The sequence below is a fragment of the Ruditapes philippinarum genome, unplaced genomic scaffold (genome assembly GCF_026571515.1).
Source record: "Ruditapes philippinarum isolate M1 unplaced genomic scaffold, ASM2657151v2 ctg21_1_1_1_1, whole genome shotgun sequence".
Lineage (NCBI taxonomy): Eukaryota > Metazoa > Mollusca > Bivalvia > Venerida > Veneridae > Ruditapes > Ruditapes philippinarum.
Window position 1 is genome coordinate 156312 of NW_026857242.1, and position 24852 is coordinate 181163.

The 24852-nt window shown below is 32.6% G+C and overlaps 1 protein-coding gene across 2 annotated transcripts in view; it reads right to left on the reverse strand.

Moving 5' to 3' along the window:
• Positions 1-19169, reverse strand: part of LOC132749165 (cytosolic carboxypeptidase 1-like) — a 43147-nt gene extending 23978 nt beyond the window's left edge. Inside the window, exons 1-6 of one of the 2 annotated variants that reach the window (XM_060738865.1) lie at positions 19145-19169; positions 3517-3587; positions 2999-3129; positions 2370-2437; positions 783-849; positions 34-180 (exon numbers count right to left, since the gene is read on the reverse strand). In XM_060738865.1, coding sequence (XP_060594848.1) covers positions 34-180; positions 783-849; positions 2370-2437; positions 2999-3129; positions 3517-3533 — 430 coding nt within the window. In that variant the 5' untranslated portion in view covers positions 3534-3587; positions 19145-19169. Of the gene's footprint in view, positions 1-33; positions 181-782; positions 850-2369; positions 2438-2998; positions 3130-3516; positions 3588-13884; positions 13964-19144 lie in introns of those variants that run through there. The other variant, XM_060738864.1, reaches the window with a different exon arrangement.
• Between the last annotated feature and the right edge of the window lie 5683 nt (positions 19170-24852).

The window sequence follows — 24852 nt, forward strand, 5'->3', positions numbered from 1 at the left end:
ATGAAAGATACCAGCACAGAAAAGGATTGTTACCTTTTTGACCAACCCGTGACAGTACATGGTGACAGGTCAGCATAAAGTCCTCAGAGGGGCTGTTGTCCTCTGACTCCTGCACCATGGTTTGAAACACCACATTTGTAGCATTTACACTTACAAAGGCACTTGCTTTCTTTCCAACTTCTGTAAATGTAAAGCAAAATAACTCATTTACTCTGGTTCTATGGCTATTTTAACAGGCATTTTTCAATGTTTTCAGTCAAATTAAAGGTGACAGTTTTTATATCTTATTCACTTCAAACTTTGATTGCATATCAGTGTAATGAACTATATATCACACACATTGGCCAATTCACCATATATCAGAAATGAGGACAAACGGACATAAAAGACACATCAGTTTTACACAAAACATGGAAAAAAATAACTTTTTTTCCCCCTTGTCAACCTACAATAATTACAACGATACCCTTAATGTATGTTGTTAAACCAAATTACATTAATCATTTTTTTAAGTGTTCAAAACATTTAGTAGGCATAATTTCAGGGTTGTCATTAATATTTTTGCAGAAGGTTTGTTTTGAAATTGAGGCGGTCATTTCTGTCTTTATCATGCATAACAAAGAGTGTTTTCTTAATTTTGAGGCGGCCCATAATGCATTTGAGACAGGCATTTTTGCCGCCTCGTTAATGACAACCCTGAATTTAAGAGTTAAATAAATACAATTATGTTTTTAGGGTTAATAAACACATTAAAAAAATTACATAAAAACATGATAACATACGTGTTTTTCCCAGCAACTCACTACATATGTTGATGATGTTAACCAGTACTGCACGGTCTGTAGCACTCTACAATATATATATATATATAAATAATGTACAAACTAGAATGAAAAAAAATATAACACTAGACAGTGTATGATCTTTTAAAGGATTCATGAAAAACTGCTGCAAAATAATATGCTCTACGGTCTGACATTAAAGCATTGAATGACCTTGTGTATAACATGGTTACCTTTCTACAAGGAGTTAGTCTGTGACCCACTGGGGTCACAGACATGTTTTAATCAGATACACTTATAAAAATAATTCACAAGTGACATAGTGACACTCAAATGAGGTTGGAAGAACTTTTGATCTAAAAAAACCCACTTAAAATGCAAAAAGCATGTTAAAATTATTATTTCAAGTTAGACAAAATGCTTTATTTTCAATTTATTTTCAAAATTACAGATTTGATTTGCGTTAAAACATTTGCCTAGTTTAACTTATTCACTGTTGAATTCTACACATATAAACTCATGCTTTGCTAGAGAAAATTTCACCTTCATAAAATTACAACAAGACACACAAACTATTACACAATAAGGTTACAACTTCTCATTTATATATGTACAGCAACCTACAATAACATTCTTACCTCTAGAATGTATAAAGCAGATCTATTATAATACTTTGCATTTTCAGCCTTTAGAAAATATTAAATGTAAAAGGTTACTTTATGTTTGTATAATAATGATTTCTATAAAGTCAGTGGAAAAGTTTTGGACATTTAATATTTCAGATGAAAACAATAACAATGATAACAAGCTGAAAATCACCACAATAAACAAGATCAAGGATAAAGAATATCCCAGCTGTCTCTATAATACAGAGTTAAAAGTTGGTTAATTTAGCATTATTTTTGAAAGTGAACACTTGAGTTTAAACCTTAGTCCCTCAAAGAGTAGATTTGGCAGTTCTTTACAAACTTGTCTGACATTTGACTTAAAGGTGTGACCTTGACCTGGGACAGCAGCAGCATAGTTTTTGCACATCATCATGTTGAAGGTGTTCATTTGAGCCAAGTTTAAGGAAAATTCTTCAATGGGTATAGCATATAACAGAAACAAAAACAACTAACAAGTAACTTTGACCTTAAGGCAGCAGAAAGTCAGCATATGTTAAGCAAATAACCTTACTGACCTAACATTTTGGCTAAGATTGAAGAAAATCCTTCAAAGGGCAAAAAAATAATAGAACGGGAGAGGGGGGGGGGGCAGGGTTATTATTATTCTAACTGGATGTTTGCAATTATCGTTCATAAATACATTGTAGTGAAACAAGTTATATGTAAATCTGCAATCAAATAAACTTACAATTTATACAACTGACTTCCACATACATATGGATATTTCAATGTGTGTAGGCAGCAGAAATTATGATGTAACATGAACTAATTCTTGAATCTTGCAACATTTTTATCACTGAATATCATTGGAATATATTTATTACATCTGAGTTCCAAATGTAAATTGTAAAATAAAGGCATTCCTCTGTAATAATTAGCAACTATTTAAGACAAATTTCTGCTAAGAGGAGTCTCTTACCTTTAAAGTCTGCACCAAAAGATCAAGTTGAGCAGGGTTCTTCAATATTGAGTCTTTATATATCTTCTCTGAAATTAAATATGTACATTATGAAAATGTCAAGTAGTGACTTATTTTACAAATTATGTATGTGTCACATTTATATTTCAAATTCAAAAAGTAACTTGCAGGTTTACACTATAGATACAGAAGGGTTTTCCCCGATGGTCGCCCTTTGCAAGCGACTGGCATCTATGTAATAGCAATTTGTTAAATTGGTCAGTCTTGCAGTCGAAATATTGAGACAACGCTCAAGTTGTGACTTCATAACACTAGGTCTCCCTAGTTAATAAAAGAGGGGCTGGTTAACACATGATTTGAATCTGACTGTTTGAGTTCTTTGTTATATGTTAATTTAGGAAAGGGTATCAATTGTATATCTATGGTTCTACCTGAGGTACTACATCTTGCATGAAATAATGTATGAAAGCATCAAAAAGGACTTTCATCCAACAGTAAATCATGAAATTTATAGTTTAGACAAATAACCATACCAAGAGTTGCTGTTATTTAAGGACCAACCAGTAAGTAAACAAACTATACAGATTTTGTTTTTTATACTGAAGTCTACGAAAAAATTTCTGACTTACCCTGAGTAGTGATAATCTGGAATATTTTACATGTTACATATCTGATCTGCTGCAAGTCTTCCCCTGTCTGATGTTTGGCTGCTTTTCCTCCAATTTTCTCCAACTGCTGGAACATGTTCTGCAGCCTTGATCTGTTCAATGATTGCAAAACATATTGATACAGTATATATAAAATACGGAAAAAAAATAAATTAATGTACAGTGGCATTTTGTTACTTAAATCATAATAAAACTAATTATATACAAGTCACTGATGTAAAAAAATATCTTTTATTTCATTTGTCCATTGACACAGCTGTATTTTTGACAGATGTTTTTTTACACATTTGGAACAGATCTGGCAGACAAATTTCCCTACAAGTAGGACAAGTCTGGCTGAATTTCCAAATCCTTTATCAAATATAAAAACAGAATACATTTTCAGATCAATTTTTTCTGATCAGTTTATTTCTTTTTTATTTGTTCTGAAAGTTCTCAGCATTAAAGATACAAAATGAAATATGGAAACATTAACTTACCCAACACTGCGGTCCATGTTTGCAGACTTATTTCTCCAAAAACTAGTATAAAAGTGTCATTTCTTCTTTATCTGTGTAAAAAGAAATAATTAAAAAGTTGATTTATGCTTCATAAATAAGGACATGTATATCTTAGCCAAATATTTATTGATACTTAAAATGACGTCAGACAGATGGATTTTAAAATTCTTAACTTAAAGGGAGAACTTCTAATGTATGTGTACAAACTTTTTGGGTACTAGACTTGTAGGTGAATTCAGTGAATTTATGGTACCCGTAAATACTTTTTGGTACCAAGTTATACTAAAAGACCCCCATACTTTCTATCTGCTGTTACAGATTAAGATTTATCAATATTGTAAATTTCAAAAAGCATTATTTATAAAGATATTAGAGTTAAACATTTCATGAAAATAAAGGGAGGTAATTAGAAATTTATTTTCTATAATTTCTCAGTCAAATTTTCAATAAGAATTGAATGTATATAATTTTAGTGATCAAATATAATGTGCACAAATGTTTGCAGAACATATTTTACATATTCTTCGATGTTTGAAAATTGTTTTATAAGCATAATTATATGCACATAATTTAATGTGACATTACACACTGCGGTATACCGTACCCCGGATATTGCTCGATATTATGAGGACTTTCATCCCATTTCGCGACTTTGAACGGGGAACGAAGGTAAGTTCAGCGACGATATTTTCCAAACTAATGGCTATTTCATTTATCTAAACGGTTTTTATATATCTAGAGGTATTTTTGTAGCTCTAAAAGACGTAAAAGTATTACAGGTATTTGTAAAATTGATTAAACTACCCCTAAACGATCCGCTGCTCACTAGAAAATACTGACCGCGATACTGTAGAATCGTTAGAAATTATTATATTACCAATATAAAAAAAATTGAATCGAGCAATTTTTTTATTCACAATCCAAGTATGCCTTGTCCAAATTTCAGGCAAAAAGTGTGAAAGTACAAAAAGATACAGGCCAAAAAAGATACAAGACAGTGTACCGAGTATTGATTTTAAGTGTACAGAGTATTGCAAAATAGCCCAACTTTAGTGTACAGAGTATTGCAAAACAGAATGAGCACATTAGTATGGAAACTCGATATTTTTGTCTAATTTTCACGTCTGTTTATCGATTCAATTTCATTTTTCTGATAATGTACTGTTTATATGATATTTATTCAAATATTTCAGATTCAACAGTGCATTTTCAGTGTTTTTACTGTTCTTTTCCTACGGGCAAAATACAGAGATTTAATTTCCAATTTGGTTGAAAATCACACTATGGATGAAATTAAGTATGTGCAGGCTCGGAAGCAAGGTAGAACCATCAAAATTGACGATAAAAAACTTTAAATACATGTCTCAAGACACTTTGATCAAGGAGACCCATCTCTGAAATTGACAAGAATAAAAAAAATATTTAGATGAAATTGATAATAGGTTTTTACAGGGCAAGTTTGCCTTAAGAAACATATCGACGCACTTAATAAAATATTGGCCTGAGGGCTTATGCCGTCCAAGCATGCCGGTATCGTCTTAACCTTTTACTGCATGAGCATAATGCGAAAAATGGCTGTTTTCATTAAATTATAATTAAGCCTCTTGTTACAAGTTCAAACTGCTATGAAACTATAAAAAATGCTTCAATACTGATCAAACAGGGCACAAATGTTAGCTGGACCATAGCCTGTGGAATAGCATGCTCAATTTTAAATTTCCAATTATCATGGCAACGGGGTAGGGGGCGTCTCAAAATTGCCAAAAACCTCTATTTTGCGTTGTTTTTTCCCATCAAAACTGATTTCAAGGTGCACCAACTTCTCAATTGATTGAGATAAAGTCTTAGGTTTTCGGCGTTTATTACACGGTACCTTTAAATAGACCTGAGGCCATTTAGCCCCCCACAAGTTCCAAGTCTTCTCGGCGATTAGAGGGGCTACTGCCCCACTTCAAACCCCCAAACAGAAGGGGGCACATCCCCCCCCCCCCTGCGTAACCCCCTTGATGTACCTTTTTAATGGGGGTGGCGCCGAAAAAGTGATCACTCTTTTGAACAACATTTCTCAAACGAAAAAACCGTGTTTGGGGCCTAAATAGCGCATGTTTTACACTATTTGAGGCCTCAAAAGGGGTGGGGTGTAAAGCCTTCAAAACACGCCTTTATGAGGTAAAAGGTTATAAGGAACATAACCTTTTTATTGCATCTGCTGCCCTTTATCATAATCTTATCAAAATCTATTATTCGGTTTTTGAGCTGTACCCGCTCGGCAGTCATACGGTAACTCATTGCTAATGGCGTAACAAAATTTCACGTGCAGACGGTCTGCCGTTGCTAGAGTGCAGGTACAAAATGCCCGAAAGTTACCTTTATATGGATTTTTGGCATAGAAGGAAGTCGGTTGATATTAGATATTGGCACACTTGCTCAATACCGTCTAATATTAACAATATTGAGGCAGTATTAATGCACTTTGGATGCATTTTTTTACTATTTAAAGTAAGATATGCAATAATTATTAACAAATTCTGGAAAGGTTGATCCTTCGATAGCAACGAGAACATTTCAAACACAGAAAATTGCTGAGTTCGTTCGGCTGAGATTTTTCACGAGCAGGAATGTAAATCTGGATTATTCGCAGATGTTTTCAGTAAAGTACCTCCGAATTCTGCATATTCTGCACATATAGTGTAAATAAGTATACACAGTAAGAAATATTTAAAATTAAATGTGGTAAATACTTTGTGTTTACTACTTGCATTTACTCTTCATTAAAACCAATACTCGTTACACTAAAAGCAATACTCGTGCCACCGGCGGGCAACTCCAACGCAATACTCGGTACACTGACATGTGCATTTATTCTCTAAATGCACTGTCATCTGAGGTTCTATTGTTGATTGAACATTTACAACATAAACATTATCATCATTATCACATTTCACTCGATTCAAGTTTTTCTTTTAAGGAAGTATATGCACAAAAACATCAAATTTGACTGATCTGAGCTCATTTATCACGTGAGCAAAGAGACGAATTTTACCTCCTAATTATATTTCAAAGCAATTTCTCAACATTTTTTGAGTTTCAGTAACTAGAGAAATTATCGTAGTATTTGTTTTTCTACAAAATTTATATCAAACCAATTCAAAATAACTAAATATCGTCACTAAACATACCTTCTTTCCTCGTTCAAAGTCGCGAAATGGGATGAAAGTCCTCATAATATCGAGCAATATCCGGGGTACGGTATACCGCACTGTTACAACTTACAAGATCATAAAAGAATTTCTGTAATCATTCTAACAGAATAGACAGATATTGTTAAGCAATATCCAATGTAACTTTAACTTCTATTAAAAGTGAGGAAAGTAATAATATAAAATTAATTTATTCATCATACTTTTTCTTACACATTATTATCAATAAATCTACATGAAAATATATAAACAAATATTTAGAGAAAGCTTATAAATAGCTGATAAATAGACTGTGTTTATATTATAGTTAAAGGATGTATAGCCATGCACATTGAGTTGTTTCCCTTCTCCCTATTTTTCACGAGGAAGTCACTTCTCCCTAAAATTTCCCCCCAGGATGAGCCCTGCTGTTGTTTTTCAAATATGCATCACAGTATATTTTTTAACAAATTTAAACAATTTCTTCAAAAGCTCTAGATATAATCAAATGTAATTTGCATTGTGCATTATTGTTGTGATGTTTTAAAACCAAAAGAAGATTTTGTTTGTTTGTTTTGGGCTTTACTTCACATCGACACAGTATAGGTCATATCGCGACGTTCCAGCTTTACTGGTGGAGGAAGACCTCAGGTGCCCTTCCGTGCATTATTTCAGGCACGAACGGGCACCTGAGTAGAACCACCGACGATCCGTAAGCTAGCTGGATAGCTTCCTCACATGAAAGAATCCTAAGTCCCTGTCAGGATTCGAACCCAAGTAACGTTTGGTTAGCGCGAAATCGGAAGAACTCGGATTTCCCGCTTATCTAATGGTTACTTGACATTATATTCAGTGCGGTAAAGTAGGAAATGGTTACTCTCTGGTACGGAGCTGTCAATAATTTTTATTTTATTTGCTTGTTGGCGTTATCATCGGACAGTTGAGAAGTAAAGACTTCGCAGTTTGACTGTAAACAAGTGTTTTAAAGAAAGTATGTGAAAATTTTAACAGTTATTCGTTGATTTTGTAGAAATTGACCAGAATTCACCTTTGTTTACTCGCATCGCTTGGACGTCGAAAACGACATGCAATGACATTTCAGTGAAATTTGGAAACTTGTTCGTATTTTGGAGCATTTTGAGTGATTTCGATGAAGTAAAAAGTATTTATGATAGGATAAATTATCCCTAGAGACGACCACAAAGACAAAATAGTGATCTGGTGTATTTTTACAGAACAGTTTTTGTTTGTTTTGCATGATAGTTTTCTCTTGTTAGGGGCCTTTATTCTTTATAGCGAGCTCGACGAGCTGGCCCGAAGGGCCTGCTCACAAAGCGAGCTTTACGGTAACGCAAGTACCTGCTAAGCGATGGTTTTGAAAACTTTGGTCCGAAGTAGTACCAGGGTTCGACACTAACGGGGTCCCGGGATTCCGAGGATCCCAAAAAGTCGGGAGGAATCCCTGTGATTCCTAGCTGGGGATTCCGTTGGGATCCCTGAAAAATTGCTGTGTAAATTTTTGAAATTTTCTGAATTAATGTCATTGAATCACAAATATTCAAGAAAAGTGGTTCAAGAACTTAGAAAAGAAAAACCCCGCCGGTAAAATCTACACTTTTGAATTATGTACGCTAGTTTTTCTTTGTGCAGTGACTGCTATCAACTCATTTGCGATATATAATGACAAAAAAGTTTTGACTAAAGAAACGTTCTTGTATAATTTTATATCATGCATTGACTTCATAAAATAGAGTTGTGAAAATTCAAAAAAGAAATGTAATTATCGTATAATTATAACACAAGCGATGTGTACTTCAAATATGTGTTGATCGGCAATACCAGCGGTAGCTACTGTACAGTTATCCAGTGTTTGTTGTTTGTTTTTTTATTGCCAAAATTCGGCACTTGTGACCATTGTAAATGTTCGTCAAAATTGTGAAAAAAAGATAACTGGTGTATTTTTTCTCCCTACAGTAGACTACAGCAAAAGTATGGCGACATATAGGGATCACTTCTCCGTCGTCTGTCTGTCCGTCTGTCTGTCTGTCCGTCTGTCCGTCCGTCCGTCACAAAACTTGTCCGGACTACCCCTCATAAACTACTGGTGCAATTTCATCCAAACTTTACAGGAATGATCAGTATCAAGTCTAGTTGTGCATATTGTCAGCATTTTCCGGTTCAATGATTTTTGTCAGAGTTATGGCCCTTTAATAATTTTTAATTTTAAAGTTTGTCCGGACTACTTCTCTTATACCACTTATGCAATTTCAATGAAACTTTACAGGATTGATCTGTAGCTCAAGTCCTTGCGCATATTGCAAGGGTTTTCCGGTTGAATGATTTTTGGCTGAGTTATGGCCCTTTGATAAAAAGGTGTTTTTTTCTGTGTGTTGCCAGATACACAATAGCTTGTCCGGACTACTCCTCATAAACTACTGGTGCAATTTCATCCAAACTTTACAGGAATGATCAGTACCAAGTCTAGTTGTGCATATTGTCAGCATTTTCCGGTTCAATGATTTTTGTCAGAGTTATGGCCCTTTAATAATTTTTATTTTTAAAATTTGTCCGGACTAGTTCTCTTATACCACTTATGCAATTTCAATGAAACTTTACAGGATTGATCTGTAGCTCAAGTCCTTGCGCATATTGCACGGGTTTTCCGGTTAAATGATTTTTGGCTGAGTTATGGCCCTTTGATAAAAAGGTGTTTTTTTCTGTGTGTTGCCAGATACGCAAAAGCTTGTCCGGACTACTCCTCATAAGCTACTGGTGCAATTTTATCCAAACTTTACATGATTGATCAGTACCAAGTCTAGTTGTGCACTGTCCGTCTGTCTGTCTGTCTGTCACAAAATTTGTCCCAACATGAAATTGGCCATTATGAGGCGACACATGTGATTACTGATCGCTCGTTTTTTTATTGCCAAAATTCGGCACTTGTGACCATTGTAAATGTTCGTCAAAATTGTGAAAAAAAGATAACTGGTGTATTTTTTCTCCCTACAGTAGACTACAGCAAAAGTATAATTAACAAGAGCGATCAGTAATCACATGTGTCGCCTCATAATGGCCAATTTCATGTTGGGACAAATTTTGTGACAGACAGACAGACAGACGGACAGTGCACAACTAGACTTGGTACTGATCAATCATGTAAAGTTTGGATAAAATTGCACCAGTAGCTTATGAGGAGTAGTCCGGACAAGCTTTTGCGTATCTGGCAACACACAGAAAAAAACACCTTTTTATCAAAGGGCCATAACTCAGCCAAAAATCATTTAACCGGAAAACCCGTGCAATATGCGCAAGGACTTGAGCTACAGATCAATCCTGTAAAGTTTCATTGAAATTGCATAAGTGGTATAAGAGAACTAGTCCGGACAAATTTTAAAAATAAAATTTATTAAAGGGCCATAACTCTGACAAAAATCATTGAACCGGAAAATGCTGACAATATGCACAACTAGACTTGGTACTGATCATTCCTGTGAAGTTTGGATGAAATTGCACCAGTAGTTTATGAGGAGTAGTCCGGACAAGCTATTGTGTATCTGGCAACACACAGAAAAAAATACCTTTTTATCAAAGGGCCATAACTCAGCCAAAAATCATTCAACCGGAAAACCCTTGCAATATGCGCAAGGACTTGAGCTACAGATCATTCCTGTAAAGTTTCATTGAAATTGCATAAGTGGTATAAGAGAAGTAGTCCGGACAAACTTTAAAATTAAAAATTATTAAAGGGCCATAACTCTGACAAAAATCATTGAACCGGAAAATGCTGACAATATGCACAACTAGACTTGATACTGATCATTCCTGTAAAGTTTGGATGAAATTGAACCAGTAGTTTATGAGGGGTAGTCCGGACAAGTTTTGTGACGGACGGACGGACAGACGGACAGACAGACGGACAGACAGACGACGGAGAAGTGATCCCTATATGTCGCCACTACTCCGTAGAGGCGACACAATAAACAAAATAAAAAGAATCCATACTTTTAAGTTTAAAATCCTTTTTGAAACTCACAGCCTTCAATGCTAAAAAAACATTGTCTAACTAAAGTCTAAGGTCAATCAAGGTCACGCATTATTTACCGACAAGAAATACAAAAATCCTTACGTGAAACATACAGCAAATGACGAAATATACAGCAAATGACGTATATTTCATCTGACAGTGCTTTGAGCCAATCAGTGTTGTGAGCTACATGACTGCTGTATGGGGTGAGTGCCTTTGATGTGACAGGTGTCAAAACTTACAAAAAAATCAATACACAGGGAGGAAAGGGATCGGACATTTCAGTGTAAAAATTGAGAACAATAAATTTGGATATTGCACATCCTGTCATGGACTTGGAGCAACTTATCATTTTTAAAAATGAAATCATTTAAAGGTACCGTACTTGTAATGCAAACAAAACTGTTTCTTGATATTTTTATTAGCTTAAGTAAAAAATTATCAAAATATTTAATTTACAACAATCTATGGGATTTTTCCTTTTAAACACAAAAATGTAAAATGAAATCAAATATTCTTTTAAAGTGATCATAATTAAGAATTTCCTTAAAAATGACATGAAAGTAAATAATTATAGACAGTTATCCATACCAGACCTTTCTGGAATATGGAGCCTAATCATTACCTGTAACTTTTTAAGAATGTAGGACAAAACCCCACCAGTTAAAACCCCACCACTCAAAATTTTATAGAGTGGACAAAACCCCACCACTAAATTTTATAGAGTGGACAAAACCCCACCACTTAATTTTATAGAGTGGACAAAACCCCACCACTTCAGTGGACAAAACTTTTTTGTAAACATGTTAAAAAACAAACAATTGTGCATCAGCAGAAACTCAAAAGAATGTGTGAACAACTCATCAATAAGGAGAAGACTGTACCCGAGTTTCTTCAGGCTATCAGCCACAGTATCCACTTAAACTAAGTACAATGAAGTACAATGAAGGAAAATTGACTGAACTGAATGAATTAGAAATGTGCTATAAAAATGTGCCAGTTTTTAATCATTTATTGATGAGTATGTGCTACATTCTTGATTAATAGTTAATAGTTTTTTTTTATATAAATAAATTGAAGAAATGAATTTGAAGAAACTAAAAATAATGGATAATTCAAGGTCATAAATGTAACACAGTCTCAAATAAATGACTACTCTTTAATGTTGATTTAACAGTTTGTAAATTATTTGTATAATCTCTTATATTACACAAATGTTATATTGAAATTAAAAAATAAAATGTGAAAATGTGTACTATATATTATATACCACATTTCAATTCATCAAATCTTGCCCAATAATTGGTAAGTGGTGGGGTTTTGTCCACTCTGTAAAATTTAGTGGTGGGGTTTTGTCCACTCTATAAAATTTAGTGGTGGGGTTTTGTCCACTCTATAAAATTTTGAGTGGTGGGGTTTTAACTGGTGGGGGGGGGTTTTGTCCGTCTTCCACTTTTTAAAGATCTACATATGATAAGTGGGCTCTATTTCAGTGAACCCTAGGCTATCTGGGAAAATGTTTCCCCAGTTCCTATTTAACTTCAAAAATTCAAACCACCTTGTCAAGTCACTTGCACTATACCTTCATTTAGATACAGCAACTGGTTCACAATGATCAACTCCAGGGAGAAAACAGGTTTTAGCAAGATAGCTATTTTCAAATCGAACTCTTGTTCAGTGAGCTTAATGTTATTCTGTTTCCATGTTCATGTAAAAATATAATATTATGTTTTAATTTATCTTAGCAGTCCAAATATATATATATATACTAGTAAAGTTAACACTTTGAAACGCTTTTAAATATTTAAATAGCATTTTTTCCAAAGGGCTCATAAACTACATTTTCTGCATCTGAAACAAGACAATATATCCTGTATGTAGTCTCAAAAATGAAAAGAATTTGAAATCAAATTGCTGCACTCCCTTGTTATTCTTCGCCTCCATATTTTACTATTTTGATCTGAGGAATCCCTGACATTTAGGAGGAATCCCTGAATTAAATCTCAGGGATTCCTATGGGATCCCTGGTCAAAACAGTTAGTGTCGAACCCTGAGTACCGAATTGGACACATCGCAACTTTTCGAATTTAAAGATAACGATAAAAACTGAGGAATTCTGACTGAAAACGGATATGTAGACTGGTCACCATAATTGAACAGGGAACCAGAATAACGGAAGCTGTGTATAAAATCTCGAATGACAGTTTTAAAATGGAAAATGTAAAATGAAAATTGAAGGCGCCATTTTGATTGAAAAATCCGATAAATAAAAACAATTTTTTGTCGAATTTTGTTGTGAAAACTATCTAAAATGAAAGAAAATGGTCTAACTAAGAAAATGAATCCGAACACCAATATCTTTTAATCAGTCGTTAACGCTGTACAGACGTTTAAAGTATTGTTTACGTGACGTCACAATGTAGGGCCAAACAGCACGTGCAAAACAATCAAATCAAGTACGCTATTTTAATGTCGCAAATGTTTTAAGTTTTACATTTATTTCACTTTTGATAATCTTTATTTCGCTTGAAAAATTATAGAGTGAAATAAAATAAACAAACAAAGTTTTATCAACGTTTTCAAAACTCGTTATTCATTTAACGACAGGGGTGGAGCCATATTTAACACAGTACCTGTGACGTCACACGCACTCGTCACTGCATTTGAAATAAAAATGAGCGATTATTTCATACTATTTCATGTAAAAAGTACATCGAGCTCGCTTTGAGGCTTTGCCTTTTTCATATTATATAGTTCTATGAGCGTATATGGGTAAAATAATTGTGTCTAGTGCCTGTGGTATCAGATGACGAATACTGATGATACATCGATATTGCGATATTCAATGACAGCCGTAATATTAATGGTTGCACAATTTAATAATGTTAATAAAATTAAAACATTGAAAATAAATGTAGATAACATTTTGAAATATTCTAGCAATCCTGGTACAATTAATATCACGGTACAAGTTATATTCACACTGTAAGATATGCTTTGGTACGAATTATATCGGTAACGAATCAAAGTCACATAACATGTATTTCAACAGGATTGTGATTTAACCTCCAATCTGACTTATGATAAATTTTGAGCACAAAACTATGTAGATAAATAATACACAAAGATAATCCTGAAACAGACCTAGCTTCTCTTCTTTCTTGTTCAAATATTTTCGCTTGGTTTTTCTCGGTTATTCGCCCCTGTAGTTACGGAGCCGGTGTAGATGTAATTAAACTAATGTTGTGATAATTACGATTGCAATCTTTATGACCGCGAAATTTAAAATTTAGTCCGCAACACGTGTTACATGTGACCTTCTTCTATAATTGTTAACCAATCATTACAAAAACATGATATTTACATCATGTTACTGTCGTGGATGTCAACCGACAAAAATGAAAGCCAGTTTAGAAAATAATTTTCATCATGGCACGGGAAAGATTTCAATTTCACCAGTAGATTTTACAACTGCCACTAATTACATTTGTAGGCCTAATCTACTTTTACTTATAATGTCTATTGGCCGCTTTATAAGACCATGGAGTATATATCTGTGATAAGGCACACCAAGCAATCTAAATATTTTAGATTATTGTGCGAATAGCTAATATTTATGCGTTAGAACACTGTTCAAACACGAACCTATACTGTACCGTTGGTGCAGGTGGGTGGAGGAGTGAGAGTGCGGGGGGGGGGGGCTTTTAAAGGAGTTGAAGCACCCCCACACATAGTTTCCCTGACTTCTGAATGTGAAATATATTCTAAATTATAAGCCAAACATGGCATAAAATGAATGTACGCAACAAAACTCGATCATATACATCTTGAGAAAATTTGTTAAAAGGTATTTTATATCCTTACTCAAGGTCACTGCAGACGCAGAATAGATTTCAAGGGTAGCTGAATAAATAACTGTATGACAAGAGTCCCTCAGTATATCTACAGTAAAATATTAATAGTCTCATAAATGCTAAAGAGACAGACGGTTTGTATATATAGCAACATGGATAGTAGACTACAATACAGCCATCTTGGATACATACTCATATTAACCAGCATGTTAAAGCTTTCACTTACCAGCAATATGTACGTACAGTTCCCTACCTTCAGACTTATTTATTTTTAAAAATGTGTCAGTGCCATTATCATGCATTTTTATCAGAGTTAAATATTTCTTATGAATATTCTGTTTAGATTATTAATTCAAGGGATAAACAATCAGGTGAATAGTGGTGGCCAAGGATTTTGAAAACCAAGCAATGTATAAAGGTGTGAATTTGATATATTAATATTAATTTGATAATTCCTGAAAAGCTTTATTGATGCACACTTTTCCGATATAAAAGCTTTCATCTGAAGTTATGAGGTAAATATCCTCCTGTTTAAATATCTTACGAAAAATTATTATCAGTATTTAAAGTTTTAGCACGGATCTTCATTGACAATTAAAAGGTCCGTAGTTTTAGGTAGAACCTAGGTTGATGATATTTCTTTTCATGTAAATAATATTATCTTATATAATCGGTATTACACATTTTCTTTGACTTAATTCATTGTCAAGCTGGCCCGTTATGTGTCATAAAGATGGACATGTGAGCGGTTGTGAAAAAATTAATCAGTCGTGGTGTTTCATTACCATAAAGTAACATAATTTATGATTTTAAGATAGCTTTTACATGTTTGTAAAGTATGAGTTATTGAAATTAAATGTGTACTTTACGTGACGCACAGCCAATTTATGTTCATAACAAGTTTAACAAGTTTATAAATATTCTGCACATGATTAAAGCGTTTCGAAGCGATACAATTTTTGTTTTCATACAAATCTACAAATAACAGGGGAGTGAAAGTGTATTACAATACAACTTATCATAGTTAATAAACATGGTGAAACGGACTTCATAAAATACAATTTGCATGTGACATTATTGTACTACCATATTTATATTATTTCTATGTTTAAAAGCTTCTTTTAGGTACATTGCTAAATTACATAGTTCTTTTTTGTCATTGCTGTTTAACAATTCATAAAATTTGAATACAGACGGTCTTTTATATATTATATTATCATTTACTGTACATACTTTACTCTAAGATTTCGATAACAAGGACATATACATACAAAGTGGTAAATATCTTCTATGTCATGTAAGTTACAGTTTAAACAAATTCGTTTATGTCTAGGTATTCTGTTTTCCCCGAATCTTCCGGTATGAATGCGAGGAAAGAAAGCAGAAATACGTATAACCTGGTGATGAAAAAGCTTAAATTTTAGGATCTTTTATGTAAAGGATCTTTTAAAATGTGTGTATTCATCCAGGATACCATTTCTGCTAACTGCTCCAAACCATTCTTGTTTAAAACAATCAAGCAGTCTAGTTTTAAATACAACTTGGAAATGTTTTAAAGATAAACAAATATAACTATTTACAAATATATCAGAAAGTCCATAAAAATATAGAATACTTTTTACTCGACTTATTTAATTCGTATGACACATCTAACACATTTTATGACATTTTGATAATAATGTCAATTTTCAACTGAAGCAACAACAGCAGAAGGTGCACCAGGCAACCATTAATCAGGGTCACGTATTTCAACCACGCTTTATTGGTTTCATTTAATAAATCTATAAATTGAAAGAATCAAATGAATTTTTTTCAGGGATTTTCAAATCAATTTCTTCTCACATTTGCATGTTTTTCAAAACAGATTTTTTTAAATGTTAACAAATCATATAAATTAGATCAGAATGCTTAAAAATCTTTATAACCTTGGACCCTGATCCTGTTTCGATAACCGCATCTGTTTAAACAGCTGTATTTGGTGAATATCTTACTATATCATAAAATACGAAGTTGTTTTTTTTAAATGCACTGCACACAAGAGGTTTTCGTCATACATAGAACACCATAATTATTATGAAACCGGCTACACATACGCAAGCACGCCGCGCCCCCCCACACACACACAAACAACAACTGAAATCCCTCCAAATCCCTTTCTTTTAAAGAGCTAAGCCAAGTGCTCTACTTGTTGAGCTTTTAACAATCTCACACTTTACTACAGATAATCTAACAAAAATATCAAACAGAAATTAATTACCAATACTAATTTCTGGACAAGACTTCAATATTTAATCATGTGATATGTGCTCACTATCTTTGGTCTAAAATATACACTATCCAATATTTCTCAATATATAGATAGATATCAGAGCATGAAATGCAATACACATGCAAATTGAATAGCAATACAATGTTCAAACATGCGAATGTGTAAATAGAATACCATGACCTTGATTAGCACAATGTTATAATTAAGTAACATATTTGCTATGTTATAGCCTTTCCTCCGATAAAACATTATATCTCTAAAAGAAGATTATGCACATTTCGTTTCCATTTGTAAATTAAGAGTCAAACTAAATTATCGAAATATTATGTGTCAAACTATATTTAACGTTAGTAGTTATGACACTCGATAGGCAGTTTATCATTTCTTGATTTCCTGGAATAATTGACGAATTCCCGAACCGCTTATTTACAAAGCAATGATATAAATAGCTTACTTAATTGAGTGTGTGTATCATTTCCCAATTGGGATCATTTTTATACTTTCATTACGTTAATTGGCCAATCGTTAAAGTTTTGATGACATACATAAAAGAAATTGGCGGAAATGACAGAACACCTACGAATCTGATTAATTAGCTAAATGGCAATTCGAAACGGTATGATTTCTACACATTTCTGGATGTTTTGTTGAGGGTCAAAGTCGTAAAGTAAATTTTCCTGGTTTTTGCATAAGAACATAACAGAACTGTACGTACATTACTTTAATACAGATTCATGCATTTATTTTTTTGTTATTTATACGGGGAAAAAAATAAAGAAAAACAAACCACCATGCAACATCGCGTACTTTGAAGAAACATCAATGTGCTATATTGAAAGCAATTTATAAATTTATGAAACATAAACTACATTATGACCAAACAAACGATACATTGTTGGAGGCCCCATCTTCTTTAAAATTTCATACAGGTGTCAACATTTTTGTGGCAGCTGTTAAAAGTTGCCCCTTACTTTCGTATTGTTATAATTTTTCTGGTCCTTCAGGCTCATTGATGAAGTGTTAAAATTGAGTACCACTCAAGCCGGTGCTAGGGGGTGTGAGGGATGTTGCACTTTTTCAGTATCCCTTAAAGCTAGTCTGCAATTTTAATGTAATTTGTTGTGATAATAATTCCGAGGGACCATACTTCTTCCAGATTTTTATACATTAGCGTTTGGAAGTTCATTTTTTCAGATCTTTAATTTTTGGAACGATCTTACTGTATTATGGTTAAATTCGCAAAATATATTTCCATATAAGAGAACTTAAAATACGTATTTACCTTTGCTCAAGTTAAGATGAATTGACGAATACATGCTTATTGTCTTCATCAATATGTGGAGCTAGATATTTTATTTAATCTTTTTATGTAAACAATGATTATAGGATATCCTCATTAATTGTAACATGTTCATTTTAAGATAAGGAAGTGAATGATAGGTAGTTTGCTATTATTTTGTTCATGATATATATACATGTATATCAAAATCACTTTGCCAATTATTTAAACGATGGTAGACACTTATATATTATAACAGGTAACTTTCATGCCATTACCAATCTGTCAACTATAGAACACTCTTGTAACAACACATTATCATGTACTCAAAGTTCGTACAAAACCAAGTTAAAGTGACATTATGTTCATTTTATTACTGTCAAGCTCAGATAAATTAGTTGTATATTTCAAATTGACTATTTACATGGCGATTGAATAATAATTGATAATCACAATAGTTAATGAGGAAAATATAAAAGCCTAAAGTATGAAAAGACTGCCACACTCTTTATAAATTGAACAGAACCGATATTTTCGAAAGGATATTTATAATTGAGCCGCATCACGACAAAACCAACATAATGGGTTTGCGACCAGCATGGATCCAGACCAGCCTTCGCATCCGCGCAGTCTGATCAGGATCCATGATGTTCGCTTACAAACCCTATAACAAGTAGAGAAACTGATAGCGAATAGCATGGATCCTGATCAGACTGCGCGGGTGCGCAGGCTGGTCTGGATCCATGCTGGTCGCAAAACCACTATGTTGGTTTTGTCGTGACACGGCTCATAAATTTTTATATTCATATTGGTCAGGAGGGTTATTAATAACTCAGGTGCCGTTTATAATTAAATTGAAAACAAATATGACAAAATGTTATTTTAATTTTACCCGAGTACTCACCATTTGCTTTTTGATTGCAATAACATCACTTTGAATATATCAGCGCATTATGAAAAATATTACTCTACATTTTTACATACAAAAAATGCTTAACTTACTCAGTTGTTTCCAGAGATTGTATTCATAACATAAAAATTTGTTTCGAAACGAATTCACAAGACCATTTAACGTTGTAGTTGGTAACTGAAACACATTTTTAATATTTTAAGGAAGCGAAATTGTACAGTAAGTAAGGAAGAAAACGAATAATAGAAACAATTGAAAAGTTGCCAGGTGGCTTATCTTAGTTATACATATCACCGCCAAGATTGTTGGTATCATAATTTACTTCCATTGGTTTTTCCCTGTAACAATAACAACAAGAGTTCAGTTCAGTTTATTGGCAGTTTATTGGCAATCAGCAATAATTTTGCCTTTGCCCATTTGCAATATTTTCAACTTACAATTAGTCAGGACGTAAATACGTACCTGTAATAGGCGGGAAGGGGTTTAAAAATTCAGTTTCAGGAATATGAGCGAGAAAATAATGGAGTTTCAAAAGTCTCATTTGAAAGGTACAAAACAAGGACATTTCTGTTTATATACACATGTTCATGTATTTGTCTCATTTCATATATTTTCAAAAAATATTCAATTTGTTAAAATACAAAAACTAATTTTGGCATGGTTATGACTTTTCTAATGAAGTGTTTGTTTTTTTCTCAGAATATTTTAAAAACAAAATGCGAATTTTACTATGATTAAATGTATATGATTTTAAAACCTTTGTATATTGCATATTATATTATGAAGTATCTGTTGGCACTGACAATAAAACACTTCATTATCTTTGGTTAATAAAACAGATATCTGCACCTAGTCTGTACAATAGCTTGAATGATGTTGATTAAATTGTGACAACTGTTCATAATTAACATGCATCTATTTTATGCAAGTTATTTGAATGAATCTGCCTTTACAATTAGGATGCGAAAATATATTGTTTTAAACATTATTTTCATTATTGTGTAGGTGTAGGAGGGTGAAATCCTTGAGAATAGATAAACATAAAACAACCGTATGATACTATCTTGACAAAAACACTAGACAATCAGAGCATTACCAAACTCTGAGATGCCTTTGATGTGAATGTATTTTAAACCAGTCTAAATATTGATATCTGAAAAAAATTCTAAGCAGATAGAAGATGTCGTTTTGATTGAGCTAAATTATTATCTTTATTATTATTATTATTATTATTATTATTATTATTATTATTATTATTATTATTATTAAACACGACCTTTTTTGATGACACACGTATTTAATCTATCTTTAATTGATTAAGATTTCAAACCCCGATCGTGCATTCTTCTTTTAAATGCATACAGAGGTCATGAAAAAATCATCAGTCGCTGATATGACAACGTGTTCTAAATAATTAAATGTCTATTGTCATGTGCATACATATCTATACTTGAATAACTTCTGTATTGAAAGACCTGTAAAATACATTTCAGTATCAGATCTGAATTATCACATTGTAAGTTATATTATCGATTCATTTTATATTTAACTTCTTTAAAAAAAACATGTATAAGATTCGTAATTTTCTCTGATTTTCATTTACTTAATTAGCTGTGTCTGTGTAAGTGGAACGTTTTTTGATTAATCTATTGATATAAGGTATTCGTTTGTTTAAGGAATGACTTCTTCAATTTAGCCGCGTTTAGCGAATTTTAAGAGTTATAATTATTGTACTCATCTTAAACAGCAAAAGTAAGTTATTATGGACCATTTTTTGGTGCACGAACTGCAGAATCTAAATATGTTTATTAGTATTTGTAAAGTTAACGATTTTATCATATAAAAAGTTAGGTAATTCTTTAGAGAATCATCGCAAATATGGGGTTACCTTAAAGCCATAGTGCAAATTATAGCAAGCTTTAGTCATCCCTCAGACATAGACGTTTGCACACTTTTGCATGCCTGTTACATCTTATTTGCTCTACTGTCTCACAATTCAAGATAACTTTCAACTATATTAGTTTGGAGTTACGATTTTAAGATCGTATCCACTTTTGATGTTTATTTTACACACATGCATTTTGTTCAAAGATATTTCATATGTTCGTCCTTTGTAGTCTGTACCGTTCTGAATTAAAATAAATAATAAAGTGAAGTATAATAAACAATTAACCAAAAGAACATTAAACTTTTGAGTCACCGTTCACGTTTTCAATATTTTCCTTTTCAGTGTCATGATGTTAAACACAATTAAAACAAAAGCCACAACTAAAAATGTTTTCTATTCGCAGTGTGTATTTTACAAATAGGTATATATTTCTTGTTTGAAAGCATTTCGCCTTAGTTAATAATTTAATAAACACTGAGAAGAAATATGTAAAAACATCTACTTTTGCTGCATTAATAGATTCCAGAAAAACTTAGGATTCTTCTTTGGAACAAACTGTGCAAATCTGTGGTTTCTGGAACATTTTTAAGCAGTGACGTCACTTTACTCATCTAGGACGTAATGAGTTAATGTCAATATTCAACACACTCATTTATTGAAGATTGTTCAGCACGACATTATTGATGTGAGTGCATGTTTTTTGGTGTTTTTTTTGTGCTTTTTTTTCTAGTCGGGAGGTTCCAGTATTCCTCACTTAAAAACTGTTTAATCACCCTTTGGATATGCTTTTTAATTTTGACTTTTGACAGCTTATTTGTGAGATAAAGGCTTTATAACCTCTGATCCCCTCTCAAAATTGCACTTTATATCCCGTTGTTCTTCTCGTTTAGAACACACATTGGAATGGCACGAACGTGTCACATTGAAGGTGCATGATAACCGCCATTTAAACACCTCTGCGGATGTCTCAAAATAATAATAAAAAAGTTTATGTAAGATGTTGAATTATGTTTAAGCCGGTGCTAGGGCGCGTGGATGGTAGCTTGCAATTACCGATACCGCCGTCCATGAACAGGTTCAACCAAACTGAGCCTGCAACGTTTTCAATTTTGCCGTGTTGGGCCTTCTTTAGGATTTCTGTTTTTCTCTATTTCACCGATTGCTAAATGGAAACTGGCAGGAGGAATCACTTATGACGTCTTTATGTAATAAAACAATGCGGTTGGTTGGCCAATCATCAGTTATAACATACCTTAATGGAATACCAGAGCATTTTCCTGTATCAGCGCAGTGCCCTTTCTTTGATGTTTGAAAACTACGAACCAAATACTGCGATGGTGGGGGGAAATAGTCTGAACCCTCCTATTGGCCAAGAATGGAAACCGATTTTTCTCATTTTGTTTTGTAGATTCTATATGTAATACTGTACCATCTAAACAGACAAGAATATGAATATCATGTTCTAACAAATTGTATATGATCGTCTTAATCATAAAACAGTGTATTAAGCAAAACGTTTTAAATATGTCAGTTTAAGAAAATATAAACTTTTTATTTAAAGATTATTCCATGATAAAAACTGAATCAAATATGACATACTACATGTATTTTTTAAAAGGAATGTTCTACCTGTGTAAATAATAAATATTATATTAATTTTGTTCGTTTTATATCTATCTAAGGAATAGCCGCTATAGTTAGCTTGCTTTTGTCTGTATAGAATGACCATGTACTGTGTTGTATATACTCTAAATGTTTATTGATGGGACTTTAATAAACAAATAAATATATTATTAGTTTGTATCCATAATGATCATACTTATACAGAGCTCCTCAATATTTTCAGTTTTGCTATTAAAGTTTTATCATATAATTTTGACATTGGAGTGACCGTTAATCTCTTCAATTTCAGGAATAATTGATGAATCCAACAACAATATAACACAGACATAAAATGAATAGTTTCATTTTCTTTTTCTTCTTCTGAACGTATATTTGCCAGCTCTCAAAGTTCCATTTCATATGATAGAAATTGACAAATGGAAAAGAAAATCTATGAATCATGAAGAAACGTTCATGATAATTTATACCAGTATCATTTTTGCATACATTATTCTCATCTTCTAAAATAGCATCTTTCATAACTTGAAGAGATGTCATATATATTGGTATTCAGACGCCCACTTTTCTGTCCTATTCCAAAATCAATTTCATGTAAAAACGTCAAATGTAAAAAAAGGAAATTGACGATTTAATCAAAACGAAAATGGGCAAAAGACTGTCTTATTCCTATCTCCAAACAGAAATGTCTCTGTTTGTTACATATCTATTATACGAATAGCTTATTGTCATAGTTACATTAAACTTGAAAAATGTGTTGTTTCTGCTCACATAATTTTTGCATCATATGAGATTTGCAAAATATAAGTAATGTATCTGATATATAAATAATATAGTTATCGACAATTAAACATGAAAATGATGACATATGTAATTAAGTTGTTGATTATGTATGCTAATTTATTGATATACTTCCACTCGGTAGGCATATATGCACGAGTTCATGGCATTTTGTGCTTATATGGATAAAATTTTCAAAATGTACGGGTGAAAAAAATCAAAACTATTTAAAACAACTTCAGCCACCTCATAGTCGGGCAATATGTGTAGCTTGATCGTTAAGCATTCCTTTAATTTCTGGAAATAATTGTCGAATTCCCCAGCCGATTATTACAGAGTACTTACATGTAATACGGTAGTTTCATTTGTATGATAATAAATACTTTCTTCCGAACAAGTTAACTTTTCTCCATTCATTATTTAGATTTGTCAGGTTTTAAATTTCGAATATATCATGAAATAGGGAAACCAATTATAAACAAACATAAACAAATAAATAACCGTAATATACGCTTTAAGCAATTCATATCAGTAGCAATTATTTACCCCTTTCGTTAAAATACAGTGCTTGCTGCTATTCAAACGATCTTTGGAAATCATTTCGCATATAGAGTAGAACATGATTTTGATTAAACCTAAATTTTATTGTCATTTATACATTCAAAATTATTTTCCTAAAGAAAAATTGATATTCATTGTACATATACCGACAATGCTCTTTGATTTTTTCATAAAATAACCAGTCGCACTCTTACGTTTAGATATGAATTACCTTTAGTATATTCCAAATTTCTTTGCAAAATCAAATCTTATGAACTACTTTTCCTATCAACTGCCGCAGATCATACTTCCAAGGAAGGAATCAATTTTTATTTCAAACAACAAATGTTATTTATGTACTTATTAGAAAATTAATCCTTGTTTTTTTGTTAGGGATTATACACAAAAATACCGATTGTGAAGTGTATATGAACTCTTTGAAAAACTGCCAGAGAGTCAATTGTACTTAACATATCAAAGTAAAGATTACCATTGTCATAACTTACCTTCTTCTGTTATTCACTGTTAATTATCTTAATTAATAATAATGGGAGTAAGTACAAAAGTAAAAAGGTAGAAAGCCGAAAGAGTAAGTAAAAACATTTGAAACCAAGAAGTTAAAATAAATTCACGATATCGAACATGTATGAGACAAAGAAAGTAAGTTATCTGTTGAATTATGAAAATATATGTATTTTGTAATAAAAAATAAATCAATGAAAACATCATCATAATATTTGTATGATCCAAATTGGTCAGTTTGATGCTTACTCCTTGTATTTTAACCATAAATTTTGATCAACATGTTTTTGGCAACTGAACCTATCTGTAAATCGTTATTTCTTAATACCTTTCCCTTTTTAAGGTCATTGTTATTCATACAACACATATTTTGTCTTGTTCGGCGACAAAAAGTAAGGAATTATACCAATAAATCCCATTCATAACAAACAATACCCTTTAAAGTGACAA